Source organism: Piliocolobus tephrosceles, chromosome 20, assembly GCF_002776525.5.
Source record: "Piliocolobus tephrosceles isolate RC106 chromosome 20, ASM277652v3, whole genome shotgun sequence".
NCBI lineage: Eukaryota > Metazoa > Chordata > Mammalia > Primates > Cercopithecidae > Piliocolobus > Piliocolobus tephrosceles.
This window is the reverse complement of record NC_045453.1, coordinates 38,783,307-38,797,496: the sequence shown is the minus strand read 5'-3', so window position 1 is coordinate 38,797,496 and position 14,190 is coordinate 38,783,307. Positions and strand designations below refer to the sequence as shown.

Genomic DNA, 14,190 nt, shown 5'->3' with positions numbered 1-14,190 from the left:
AGAGTTTCGCTCTGTTGCCCAGGCTGGAGTGCAGTGGCACAGTCTCCTCTCACTGCAATCTCTACCTCCCGTGTTGAAGCGATTCTTCTGCCTCAGCCTCCTGAATAGCTGGGATTACAGGCATGTGCCACCTCACCTGGCTAATTTTTGTATTTTCAGTAGAGAAGGGGTTTCACCATGTTGGCCAGGCTGGTCTTGAACTTCTGACCTCAGGTGATCCGCCTGCTTCACCCTCCCAAAGTGCTAGAATTACAGGTGTGCACCACCGTACTTGGCCTAATTTTTGTATTTTAGCAGAGACGGGGATTCACCATGTTGGCCAGGCTGGTCTTTAACTCCTGACCTCAAGTGATCAGCCGACCTCAGCCTCCCAAAGTGCTGGGATTACAGGCGTGAACCACCGTGCCTGGCCACCTTTTTGTAATGCAAAACAAAATCATAAAACATGATTCTGGGCCTGCTGGAGCCATGAGTGAAAACTGCATCCATTCCAATTTCTTCAAATCATGGAATGCAAATATAAAGAGTCGGCCTAAGAAAGATTTCTGTCACTCATTCATTCTTCAAATATTTATTGAGCACCTACTATGTGTGGGAAGTTGGCTCCTGTTCAGGAAATATAATTAAAAGTACAATCTCCCAACCCTCTTGGAAAGGTAGTGGAGAAAGAAAACACTTTTTAATTGAATAAGCATTAAACTAGAATGTGATACCCACCACAGGCAATCCACTAAGATTGCAAAGACAGAAAGAAATCTCACTCTTTTGTGCAGCCAAGCAATCTATTACACACGTTTTCAAGACAAACAATAACTAGTTCTCAAGGGAACTTGGCAGCACTTTTCATCACACACAGTTCATCTAACCTGATATTTGGGGTGAACCTCTGTGTTAGCCAATTGGCTTTATCTAGAGGAAAAAGAAACTTGTATCTTTATGAGATTATTTTGTAAGTTGGAGCAAAGGGCCCACTGAAGTTAGGCTCCTACTCTCCCATTAAAACTGGGAGATAGGGGCATTAGTTCCCTTGATACTTAAAGAGATGGCTCCTAGGTCCTAGAGAAACATATATCTGGGCCGGGCGCGGTGGCTCAAGCCTGTAATCCCAGCACTTTGGGAGGCCGAGACGGGCGGATCATGAGGTCAGGAGATCGAGACCATCCTGGCTAACCCGGTGAAACCCCGTCTCTACTAAAAACTACAAAAAACTAGCCGGGCGAGGTGGCGGCGCCTGTAGTCCCAGCTACCCGGGAGGCTGAGGCGGAGAATGGCGTGAACCCGGTAGGCGGAGCTTGCAGTGAGCTGAGATCCGGCCACAACACTCCAGCCTGGGTGACAGAGCGAGACCTCGTCTCCAAAAAAAAAAAAAAAGAGAGAAACATATATCTAAGTTAAAAAGCGGACAAAAAGGCCTAGTCTTCAAAAGGATTTATATATTTCAAAGAGAGGAAAAAGTACGTATACTAATTACCAGTTTTCTAAAAGTAAATGTTCAAAGAAAAAGGGAGGGAAAATCTCTTATTTTCAACAGGAAGTAATAAACCTCTTATTTTAAATTTTTACTTGTCCTGACAGTCCCCAAACATTACAAACTCAACCTATCGATAAGACAAGGCTGAGTTAACTGCTGGCCACAGTAAGGGACAGCATGACCTGGCAAAGCTTTAGCAATGGATGGGATCAAAAGGCAAGGTCACTTTATGGAGAACTGGAAGTCTGACTTAAGGCAGGTGTTTCAAAGCGGGCTTTAGTTAGTATTGAGCAAGAATTGGTGGAAACAGCAAGATTTCGAGGAGTCAGCGAATCTTAGGGCATTAATTGTGCTTTCCCCGGAAGAGTGGATGGGTCTCTGAGGAAGTTCTGTAGTGAACAAAGCCTTCGCAGGGATGGGAACTCCTGGAAAAAAAAAAAAAAAACCCTGCAATAAAGACTGCAGGGTGCAGTCCTGGCTCCTGGCGCGCCGGGTCCCCCAGCAGGGGCGGGGGCACCGCGGAAAAAGCACCCCAGAGGAGAGCGCCGCGCCCCGCCCCGCCTGGCGCCTGTTCTCCAGCGACCTTAGAGGCATCTGCGCGCGGCTGCGCCCCCAGTAGCCACGGCGAGTGCTAGCTCCAAGCCCGGCTTAACGCGAGGTCCCTCGCGTGGTCACAGTGCCCTGCGGGTGCGCTCGGCCTCGGGGACCTGAGCAGCTCTTAGTAGGAAGCGAACTGCATGGCACACCCTGACCGCAGGCTGCTGGGACAAGGAAGCTCTGGCGAATCGCGGCCAGAAGCCAGGAACAGAAGCGAAAACGACCACGCGCCTCGGAAGCTCACGTGACCCTTCGCTACTGGCTCCGCCTCGCTGTGGCGTGCCGCAGGGCAGACGTCGGTGTCTCCTGCGCAGGCGCAGGCCTTGGCTCGCAGCGGGTGACGCAATGCGGCGGGTGACGCAATCCGGGGTCGCCAGTCAGTCGCGCGGCCCAGTGTACGTCAGATCAGGTAACTCTGCCCGAACCGCTCCGCTGCCCGACTTGTGCGCTCAGCCGCTTCCTCAGCCCCGCCAGGGGCGGGGCCGACCGCGGGAGGGGAGGGGCCTTCAGTGACCAATCGGCGGTGCCCGCGCAGGGTGCCACGCCCCGCCCAGCCGGGCCGGCCGTTCCTACCGGCCTGGTCCAGCGGACAGCGGCGGCAGCAGGGGCGCCGGCTGGGAGGTGAGTGCGCGGCCCGCAGGCCTGGCCCCGGCCCCTCGCCGCCCGCCGCCGCCTTCCTGTCGTCCGCGCTCCCCGGCTGCTCTGAGGAACTGCGGGGTCTCGGGGATGTGGGAGCGGGGGCAGGGGGCGGCCCGAGGGCCTGATCCACGCGGCCCCGGATGCCCGCGTTGGGAGGCGGCGCGTCAGGCAGAGGAAGGGCTTCTCTTGGCTGCAGTAGTTTGTTCTCCGGGTGGTCTTTGGAGTGGCCGAGCGGCGTCCGGGCTCTGGGGAGGCCAAGTGGCGCGGGCAGGGTGGGAGGTTCCGTGAGGATGGCGAGGACAGCGGCAGCTTTAAGCCCCCCTGGAAGCCCGGCCCCTGTGGCCGTAGACGGGGCTGCCGGTAGCAGCGTCTCCTGGGAAGGGTTCTGGCCCCGTGAGCCTCGGGGATTCAGGGGCCGCCGACGTTGGTGCAGATGCTGGGCGCACTGGGAGGCGGCCAGAATGCCAACGAGCTTCGGCGGACACACAGCTGTCACCGGCCGCAGACGGCCCTGTCGCCACCTCCAGTGTCTGCACTCCAGTGGTCAAGCAACATAGGAAATCGCGCTCAGACCCACTTTGTTGATTGAGAAATCAGGTCCCCTCGAGGGCCCTGTTGGCAGAGGTCTGGGGAAGTCAGGGCTGGCAGTGTTTATGGGCATCAGACTAAAACAGCCCTCTGCACCCTTGTTTCCCCAGGCTGGGGCTGGGACCACTGAAACCCCGCCCCACTCTTATAGATCCTTTGCTTAGGCTTTGTCAGTGTTCTCACAGTTTACTGTGGCGTCTCCTTCAGGCGACATTGATCAAACCTCATAGGTACTTGTTTACAGCGGAACTCCCAGAGGGCAGTCTTGCATGTTTGGGGGACTGGTGGTTGTAGGGAGCGGTATCTTTGATGAGACCAGAGAAGGGGAGAGGGGTGGGACTGGTTTTTCAGGGAAGATGATGACAAGTTTTTTTCTAGACATGGTGAATCTGAGGTGACATCTGTGGTCTGGACGAAGGAGGCTAGAAGGAAGGCACGTGCTTTGGATGGATGGTAACAGGAATTAAAGAGGAAGGTAGATTCAGGAACTGAAGGGCAGGGACGAACTTCGTGGAGAAAACATATTCAGGGAGTTGGGGGCAAAGCAGCAGAAATGATGATGGGGGTGAAGGTATCTGGAGGCCTTAGGTGGTGTTGGTGAAATTTGCATACCCACTGCAGTGGAAAGATTTAGGGGCTAAAGATAGCCCTTTGCCTCTTTGGCGAGGCTGAGGGGAAGAGTGTGTTGAGTAGTTTGAGTTGAATCCGGAGTCCTACCAGGGCCTGGCTCAGGTCCCAACCAGCCATTGGCTTTACCCTGTTAGGTCTTCATCTATGAAATGGGGATCACTGTAGCACCTTGGCCTATGTGTGGGAAACCAATAACAATTAGCCAGCAAGTTTCAGGCTCATGGAACCCTGGTAACAGCCGGTCAGCCTTCTTCAGAGGAGGAAATGGGTTCAGAAAAGTTGCTTGCTCAAAGTAACACAGCTTGTAAAAGCTGTGGAACTTGCATTATTTCCGTAGAGTAACAATAATTCAAATTATGACGAGTTTAGGATGTTGGGAACTACTTTTCCAAGAAGTTTTCCTCATGGAAAGTAGTTATTTAGTTGGTTCTTTTCAAAGGCAGAAATGATTCCCTAATGTTTTGGATTTGCTCCCAGATGGTGGTGGCTATGTGTTTTAATTATCTGGTGTCCTGATCAAAGAACTAGACATTATTGTTGCCATTAATTCTTTTACAGTTTTGGGGTCTATATTTGTAAGCAAATTAGACAGTGACCTTGGTGAGCAAATTACCGTGTTAATGTATTTCACTAATCACAGCTTCCATCATTTGTTTATCACTGGAGGAAATCTTAGAATACACTATTTTTTCCATGCCAATTTATTACCTTAGGAAAATGCATGAGGAACTTCACTTTAGAAAACTGTGCTAAGAAGTAAAATGTCATTCGAATCTTTACCTGAGTAAAGCTAGGTTGTTAATGAGTCTATATCGTCTCAATTGCTGAAGGAATCCTCATAAATTTTAGTCCTTTTGCTTCAGTGGTTGCTCATGCATAATTCTTGTTTCTTTTTCAAAGCTGTTTTTGGAAGGAAGAAAGATGGAAAGCGGTGCGGTTCTGCTGGAATCCAAATCCTCCCCATTTAACCTACTGCATGAGATGCATGAGCTTCGCCTCCTGGGTCACCTGTGTGACGTGACAGTCAGTGTGGAGTATCAGGGCGTCCGCAAAGACTTCATGGCCCATAAGGCAGTGCTGGCTGCCACCAGCAAGTTTTTTAAGGAAGTATTCCTTAACGAGAAGAGTGGGGATGGTACTAGGACTAATGTCTACTTAAATGAAGTGCAGGTTGCTGACTTTGCTTCATTTCTTGAGTTTGTCTACACTGCAAAGGTGCAGGTGGAAGAAGATCGGGTGCAGCGAATGCTGGAAATGGCTGAAAAGCTGAAATGTTTGGACTTATCAGAAACTTGTTTTCAGTTAAAGAAACAGATGTTAGAGTCGGTACTTTTGGAGTTGCAAAATTTCTCAGAGTCCCAGGAGGTGGAGGTGAGCAGTGGCTCCCAAGTTAGTGCTGCTCCTGCCCCCAGGGCAAGTGTGGCCACGGATGGCCCTCACCCCAATGGTCTCACGGATTCCTTGGGCTACCCAGGAGAGAGAGCCAGCAATGGCATGTCTTCAGATTTGCCACCAAAGAAGTCCAAGGACAAACTAGACAAGAAGAAAGAGGTAGTTAAGCCTCCCTACCCTAAAATCAGGAGAGCTAGTGGAAGGTTGGCTGGGAAGAAGGTCTTTGTGGAGATCCCTAAAAAGAAATATACCAGAAGACTCCGAGAGCAGCAGAAAAGTGCTGAGGGTGATATGGGGGACTACAGGTGTCACCAGGACCAAAGCCCGGACAGGGTGGGCACAGAGATGGAGCCAATTTCCAAACATGAGGGTTGCCAGGTGGGTGCTGAGTTGGAGGAAGTGTCGAAGAAAGCAGGGCCGGAGGAGGAAGAGGAGGAGGAGGAGGAGGACGAAGAAGGGGAGAAGAAGAAGAGCAACTTTAAGTGCAGCATTTGCGAGAAGGCGTTTCTGTATGAGAAGAGCTTCCTGAAGCACAGCAAGCACCGCCACGGCGTGGCCACCGAGGTGGTGTACCGCTGCGACACCTGCGGCCAGACCTTCGCCAACCGCTGCAACCTGAAGAGCCACCAGCGCCATGTGCACAGCAGCGAGCGCCACTTCCCATGCGAGCTGTGCGGCAAGAAGTTCAAGCGCAAGAAGGACGTGAAGCGGCACGTGCTGCAGGTGCACGAGGGTGGAGGCGAGCGGCACCGCTGTGGCCAGTGCGGAAAGGGCCTGAGCTCCAAGACTGCGCTGCGGCTGCATGAGCGCACACACACGGGAGACAGGCCCTACGGCTGCACTGAGTGCGGCGCCAGGTTCTCGCAGCCGTCCGCGCTCAAGACGCACATGAGGTACGCATAGAGCCGTCCAGAGGGGTCCCTGCGCACTGGAAGGGCGTGTCAAGCACTGAGGTCGTCCTGGGATTTGGACCCGGTGATGGCTCACTGCTTAATTTCTCCGCTCCAAACCTGGGGGCTTATTTCGAGACAGCGTTGAGTTCTCTGTCAAGGTAGAGGGGCTGCGAATGATGGCTCTGCTCCCTTGTTCTGAGACCCCCGGGGCGCCCCTGCTGGCATGGACGTCCCCCTGGTGGGACTGCGACAGCGGCCACGGGCTTGCCCCGCTGTGCTGGAGGAAGAGTTGGGCCTCGTTGCCTTTATTTCTCCTTTCCTGACTCTTCATTTAGATCTTGGGTTCTGTGACCCCCCGGGTCCCACAGTCTCAGTAGAGACCTCAGTGAGATGCCATTTAGGGCTTTAGGACTCGTCTCTGGTTTTTCGGTTCTCAGGCTTGGAAGTGCCATCTGGGCAGTCTACACTCCAGAATCTGGACAGACAATGCTTTCTGTTTCTTAATATGTTTCTGAACTGTAGGTGTTTGGTGATGTTTTTAAATAAGTTTCCTTATAGTTCTTAGTATATTTATTCTTGGAATCCCAACAAGTCATTGTTTTCTCTTCTATTCTAGTTCTGCCCTCAAACCTAGGTCACTCTTGGGTTAGTAGCATGGTGTTCATCTTTTACTTTATCTAATAAGTTAAAAATACTTGGTTTAGGAATTGCTCAGTAAATTATGGTTGATTGCTACTTCATACTAGTTGTGACATTAAAATGCTGATGCATTTTAAAAATGCCACCTTCAGCATTTTGAGAACAGTTCTCCTTTCTCTACCGGTTATGTCATATTAGGAAATGAGAGTAACATTTTTGATCATGTGACACTTAATCAGCAGTAGTTCCTAAGGTGTTTGTGGCTGATTATTCTGTATGAGACAGCTTTACAAATATTAGATGGTGGTCTTTAGTGTTTTAAAAAATCTGCAAAGGCCTGGTCTCTACCTGCACATGCCTTATAGCACCAGCAGCAGGGCTTATGAGCAGGTGTAGATGAACATTCCGGTCAGTGACTTAGGGAAAATGTGTGGATCCATTGACCTTGTGCAGAAACTCAGTTTATTTTGGGATGGAGATTATGGGCTCTTGACCTGTCACTACAGTCATTCTCATTAGGTCTCTTGGAATAAATGATTTTTGCAGGATAGAGTGGAAATTGTACTGCAAAGTGAGCTTTGAAATACATCCTAAGTTATCATCTGAATGTTGTACTTTCAGAATTCATACAGGGGAAAAACCTTTTGTCTGTGATGAATGTGGTGCAAGATTCACTCAGAACCACATGCTGATTTATCATAAAAGGTGTCACACAGGTAAATACCCATGCTGTTGTGATTGAATGTCTTTCCTAGATGTAGAAGGAAATGCAATTGATTAACTTTGAAGTTGACATCTGTCAAGGTGGTGCAGGTTAAAGCCATGATATAGCTTTTCCTAGTAAGTGAGCAAAATGAATAAACATACACCCACTGCCTTCGTTGCTAGTGTGCATGTGGCCTTGGCTTTCGTACCACCAGGCCATAGGATCTGGCATACAAGTCTTAGGTATCAAGAGATATAAAATAGTTCTTACTGTTGTTAACTGAAAATTTTTTTTCTAAGACTCTGTCCTAAAGAAATTGTCCAACATATGGGAAGAGCTATATGCTGTTATCCCCCCTTCTTCCTATTTGTATTAACTAAGAATGGGAAACAGCCTGATGGTCCAACTACAAGGAAGTGCTCCAGTAAACTCTGGTAAATCTATACCCTGGCTTATGACCCGGCTATTCGGAGTAAGGGCTCTGAATGACATGAAAAAGTCTGTACTTGGATGTTCAACTTTAAAATGCACAATTAAGCGTACAGTTCACCTCAACTGTATTGAAAACCGCACATAAAAGACCAGAAGAAAATAAGTTGTTATGATATATTAAGGTAGTAAGATTATCTCATTTCTGTTTTCCAAAGTCTTTATGATTTATTATGTGACAGAGAAAATTTAAGTTGGCTTTATTCTGCTTCAGCACAGTAACCCTGAGGTTCAGAATCTTGTGGAAGATACAGAAGCATACAGCACTGAAGTGTTCCAGTTCTTCTAAGTTTCTTCTTTGCTTGCATTTTTTACTCTTACTTGTAAACACTGGCTTATAAGTCTGAAGTTCAAATGCAGGTGAGACAGAGATGACATGTCTCTGACTCATTAGACACCACGTCTGTGTGATTAGACACCAGTTCTGCTCATTCTGAAGTCATAATTCATGTCATTAAATGCAATTCTCATTTAATGTCATGAAATTAGCATTTAATGACATGAGTTACAACTATAGAATGAGTAGAATTGTTGTCTAAAGAAAGCTTGGGATTGGGGACAAAGTCAGGTTATAATGAAGGATTAAGTTAGAATTGGTCCTTTGGTAAGAATATTAATATGGTAAGATTTTATTAAAGTCACTGTTTTTATTTTGATGTTTGTGAAATCAGGAGCACAGCTAATAATTTAGTAAGTCTGATTTGTGGGATTAAACTACAGAAAGTGAGATGGTATTTAAAACTTTTGTCCTACAATTCAATCAAGTTGATTGGAGTTGCTACTCTAGAATAGTGATATATATCCATTGTCAACTTCCCCTTTATTCTGATAAAGATCCATAGAAGTGTTCCTTTGAAAATAATCCAGCAGTTCCTCCAAACAGAAGTTGCGAAATTATTTTCTTGTTTGGAATAATTTCTAAAATGTGAGCCAGCTGAACAAACAATACCTCTTTGATTCTAGTCAAATGGAATTTTTCTTGCAATTTCCAAGGATATTTTACACGAATTTTCAGTAAGTGGCAAGCATCTTACATGTATATTTTATGATAATTTTTACTAGAAAATGTAACATGCTGCCTACAGGCACTTTTGAGGAGTTCACGTGGGTTTTAACAGTGTAGGCCTACTGTTCCATGTGTTTTTAATGCCTGTATTGTTTATGATTTTATTTCATTTTTTCATGTAGGTGAAAGACCTTTTATGTGTGAAACATGTGGCAAGAGTTTTGCTTCTAAGGAGTACTTAAAACACCACAATAGAATCCATACTGGATCCAAACCCTTTAAATGTGAAGTATGTTTCAGGACTTTTGCCCAGCGGAATTCACTCTACCAGCATATTAAAGTCCACACAGGTATGGTTGGAATGTCCCAGGGAAGGGAGTTTAGTTTGGCCAAAAAAAAAAAAAAAAAATTCCAAAACTTGTAGATTTACCAGTAAATTACTTGGAACTAAGCTTTTGAAGAAAACTGGCCGAACTTTGTATGTCATAATAGCATTTTTTTAGAGATTGTTTCTAACTCGGAGAAACTGAAAAGTGGGAGCACTTACAATGGGAGAAGACTAAGTCCCTTTGCTACATGGAGTTTTTACTGAAAAGGACAGACAGCTTAGTCATGGTGTGAATGTAGGAAGTGGATGTGGATGTGTGGACATAGGGATAATCTGTGCATGTTAGTATATGCACACACACACACGCATATTCAGTTGTTAGGGGACTTGTAATTTTAACTCCATCACTGTGGAAAACAGGTGTCATTCCTGTAGTTATAGTACCTGCTGCAGGCACATGTCTTGGCCCCTTTTTGGTGTAGGCCATACATTCTTGGTATTATATACATAGATTTGTAGCCCTTAAGGTGTTCCCAACATAACCTTCCTTATGCTGGATGCTGAGGCTTCCCAGTGGTTTGCAGCAGCATCATTCATTCAAGTGTGTATTCAGAATTAAGCACAGTAGGCCAAAGATACCCACTAGCAGTCTCCTTTCTCCCTGCCTCAGGGGAGCGTCCCTACTGCTGTGACCAGTGCGGCAAGCAGTTCACCCAACTCAACGCCCTCCAGCGCCACCGCCGCATCCACACAGGGGAGAGGCCGTTCATGTGCAATGCGTGCGGAAGGACATTTACCGACAAGTCCACTCTTCGGCGGCACACCTCAGTAAGCAATGGGTTGGCTTGTTTGAGAAACGAGCTGCTGCCCTTAGATACACAGAACCCTTAAGAGAAATACCTACCACCATTCTCCAAGGTGGTTAGAGGTTGAGACAACAGGTACTTTCTCCTTGGGTTGTCTCTGCAGTGGAACACTAACGGAGTGAATGAAGCCCCAAGGCCCAGGGAAAGCACAATCCACGATGACTACTCTGTAACAGTGAGGGTGGTGGCAGGCGGGTACTTATTAGTGAAAGTTGAAAATTGAAGTTGTAGAGGGACTGTTGTTTTAAAAGATGCACTTGTTCAGAGATACATTCAGTGACTTTTGTTTTGTGTTTAACTTATAGATACACGATAAGAATACTCCATGGAAGTCTTTCCTTGTCATTGTAGATGGCTCACCCAAGAACGATGACGGACACAAGACTGAACAGCCTGATGAAGAGTATGTGTCGTCCAAACTTTCGGATAAATTGCTGTCTTTTGCAGAAAATGGCCATTTCCACAACCTGGCTGCAGTCCAAGGCACTGTACCTACCATGCAGGAGAACAGTTCTGCAGACACAGCCTGCAAGTCAGATGACTCCGTGGTGTCCCAGGACACCCTGCTGGCCACCACCATCAGCGAGCTTAGTGAGTTGACCCCACAGACAGACTCGATGCCCACACAGCTTCACTCTTTGAGCAACATGGAGTAAGAGCTTCAAGCACTTCTCATCCTGTTAGTCTGCGCGTGTGGTACTGAACTCAAGATGATGTGGGGCTAAGATAAACAATTGTTCACGTGCAAAGATGTGGGCAAGAACGGCCTCTGCAGATTTTCCTGAACTTCTGCTAACTTGCACGGCTTTATCACAGCATTTTAAAAGCTTTCCCTCAAAAATCCTGATCTGCATGATCTCAGCTACTTTATTGACAAACAAGGCAGTGAACATAACCTCACTTAATTCTGGTGTAGGGTGTAGGTTAATCGTTCTAATTCTTGATTATCTTGTTTAGACAACTGCTGGTCTTAATTGCAGGGTACAGAGCACTGAACCAGCTCCTGATATTGTCGTTAGCAGTCTTCCTGGCTTCTCACCCTGCCTTATATTTCCATGTGGGTTTACTTTTCTCATAACTACTTTTAAGGTATTTTTCTTCCAAGCTGAAATAAAACTGGGGCCACATATTTTCAGCCATTTCTTCCCTGTTGAATTGAAGCAAATCTGATTTTCTGTGGGGACCCTCAAATGCAAGTGAAGAAATGAATGGTTGCATTCATTTCTCCCCACCCCCCATTTGTAGGCAGTAAACAAGGTATGACAGATTGAACACCTGCAAAACTGCTAGCGTAATCTCAGCACATATGCAGCTAGGAAGTTTGTCATAAAATCAACTTAGAAATGAGATGAGGCTGTTCAGTTTCAGTCTTAAAAAAATCAGATTAGGTAAAAGCTGTCCTACCAAAGAGTCTAGCAAAACAATATAGTATTTTTTTGCAGAGGCGTGAAAAATTAAGATGCTTTAGAGTACTTGAAAGTTGTGTAGTCATTTTATTTGCAAAATGAGGTGACTGTGGCAAATTGTAGAACAGAGTATTAATATTTTTTCCAGGTTTTTCTGACTTGATTTCTGTAATTTCCAGAAACCCAGACTTCTCATTTCCACACCTAGAGATGGAAACAGGCAAGTAACTGACATGTCTGTTTCCTTGGGAGCATGTGAGAACATAGAAGAAGGGACCAAAAGTCTCAGCACACTTACCTCCGATTATGCCTTAAAGATTTGATTGTGAAGAACCAGTAACTTTGTCTCAAATGCTCCTTTGGCTGTTTCATGCAGGACTGAATTATTGCTTTAAAAAATTCACAATGAAAAGACAAATTCTGCTGTATTTGCTAAACGGTGACAATTGGTTTTAGGGCCTTGAGTATGTGCCACATGCTTGTGAAATGCTTTGATTCACATGTAACATTTAAACATACTAATTTAAAAAGGGAACCTTGGAGAATTCTTTTGTTCACTAGTTCCTTTTTTCTTTACATTTTTAATTTATTAAACTTGCTGTGAAAATACTTTGATTTTCTAAGAGGAAGGTACTTTGTCCGTAAGTTCCAGGATGAAGATGTAGCTGCACTATGCCAGAAATTAATGAGGGAAGACTTTCTTCCTAAGTGCTTATGTTTTAACTTATGTTAGTGAAACCACTACAAGATGTTTCAGGCGCTGATAACATGTTTCACACCTGCCCTTGCAGGTCACAATACTAATTTACTTCAAATTTAGTTATGACAATGTCACTGTATCCTACTTAGGTTTACAGAACAAATAAATAATGACTGTCACACATCCAGAGGAGACCGAACCTACCCAGCTGATGTACTGTTTTATGGAATAAAGTCACTTGATCAGAAGGAATTGAAACAATAGATTATTTTGTTACCTACTGGAGGGATTTTTGTCTTGAATTTGTTTCTTTAGAAATTCTACAAAAAAAAAAGGTGTTAATAAATGTCTGCTTTGTAAAAGTAGTTTTGCAATTTTTTAAAGATCTATTTCTGTTATAATTTAGGTTCTGCAGAAATAGGATTCTTAATTGAAACAAATATCATTTGCTTAATTACATGAATAATGAAATGTAAAATCAGGGTCCATAAGCCTTTATTTCTTACAGTCCTAGGATTAAGCTGTTTAACTCCTTGGATCCCAGTTGGTCTCTGGCAGTGGGATTCTGGAGAGGAGAAATCTTGACCTCTGCTCATGCACAGGCCGCAACCAGGCTGGGGTATGTGTAAGTGTGGTTGAGTTCTCTGCCACTTTTTTCAATGTAAAAAGTAAGCATCAAAGATACGACTTCTATATACATTTCTCTGTCTCTGAGAACAGAGAGAGAAACCTAACCCTGTAGGAAACTGGTTACAGAGGACCTCCTAGAGCATCTGCCCCATTCCTCCAAGTCCAAGCACAGCCATGCTGAGTGGAAGCGAGGCCACCCTCTGAGTGGATTGGTCCCAAATGTGTACTGAGGAAAGTGCCCAGGTGCTGGCACACTGCCTCTCCCAGAGCCTCAAGAAGGGCCATTCAGGAGCTTACTTCAGCCATTTTCTATGAAATACTGTAGCCCAAACTCCAAAGGGATGTGCAGCCTTTGGTTTTACCAAATTCTTTGTTGTCATTTGGAAAAAATGGGTCGTGTGGTGGAGACATTTAAGGTGATTTTTACAGATAAGTGATTTTGCTGTAGGTGATTATCCAAACAAGTAAATTTGAGTGTATAATTTAATTTTTAACCTGTTAAATAAACCTTGTCACTCCAAGGAGTTCATTTTTGGGAAACAAGATGGGTACTTGTTAATTTAACCAAGCGTCATGATATTCATGTACTCGGGAGTAACAATACTTCATCTGATGTCACTGAGAAAGCCACACAGATCAGAGGACCATCTACCACAGCATTCCCCAGCCTTTCTGGCACCAGGGACCAGTTTTGTGGAAGACAATTTTTCCACAGGTGGGGGGACAGATGGTTTCAGGATGATTCAAGCACATTACATTTATTGTGCACTTTATTATTATTGCATTGTAATATACAATGAAATAATTATACAATGCACCATAATGTACAATCAGTGGGAGCCCCAAGCTTGTTTTCGTGCAACTTGACAGTCCCATCTGGGGATGATGGGAGACACTGACAGATCATTAGGCATTAGATTCTCACAAAAAGCGTACAACCTAGATCCCGTGCATGCGCAGTTCAATAGGGTTCACACTCCTATGAGACTCCAATGCTGCTGCTGATCTGACAGGATGCAGAGCTCAGATGGTAATGTAAGCCACAGGGAATGGCTGCAAATACAGATGAAGCTTCACTGGCCGCAGCTCACCTCTTGCCGTGGGGCCCAGTTTCTAACGGGTTGGGGATCCCGATCTATCACATCATCCTAAATGAGACTTGGAAAATCATCTGCATACCTTTGGCAGTCTGTATGTGGACTATTAACTA

General features: G+C 45.8%; 1 protein-coding gene across 3 annotated transcripts; it reads left to right on the top strand.

The window, feature by feature from the left end:
* Positions 1 to 2,327: 2,327 nt before the first annotated feature.
* GZF1 (GDNF inducible zinc finger protein 1) lies at positions 2,328 to 13,504 on the top strand. 3 transcript variants are annotated; one of them, XM_023191855.2, is made up of 6 exons: positions 2,328 to 2,477; positions 4,826 to 6,210; positions 7,471 to 7,565; positions 9,233 to 9,400; positions 10,049 to 10,206; positions 10,550 to 13,504. In XM_023191855.2, exons 2-6 carry the CDS (start codon positions 4,847 to 4,849, stop codon positions 10,898 to 10,900), a joined length of 2,136 nt encoding a protein of 711 aa, XP_023047623.1. In that variant the 5' UTR covers positions 2,328 to 2,477; positions 4,826 to 4,846; the 3' UTR covers positions 10,901 to 13,504. The 3 variants fall into 3 exon arrangements, with proteins under 3 accessions (XP_023047623.1, XP_023047624.1, XP_023047622.1); XM_023191856.1 differs by lacking the exon at positions 2,328 to 2,477 and adding an exon at positions 2,480 to 2,689 and having other exon boundaries at positions 10,596 to 13,504; XM_023191854.2 differs by lacking the exon at positions 2,328 to 2,477 and adding an exon at positions 2,480 to 2,689.
* Positions 13,505 to 14,190: the final 686 nt, after the last annotated feature.

Coding starts and splice junctions, on each gene's coding strand:
- GZF1 (XM_023191855.2), top strand. CDS start 4,847: ATGGAAAGCGGTGCGGTTCTGCTGGAATCCAAATCCTCCCCATTTAAC. Junction 9,401..10,048: donor GCATATTAAAGTCCACACAG/GTATGGTTGGAA, acceptor TCCCTGCCTCAG/GGGAGCGTCCCTACTGCTGT. Junction 10,207..10,549: donor CTCTTCGGCGGCACACCTCA/GTAAGCAATGGG, acceptor TTTAACTTATAG/ATACACGATAAGAATACTCC.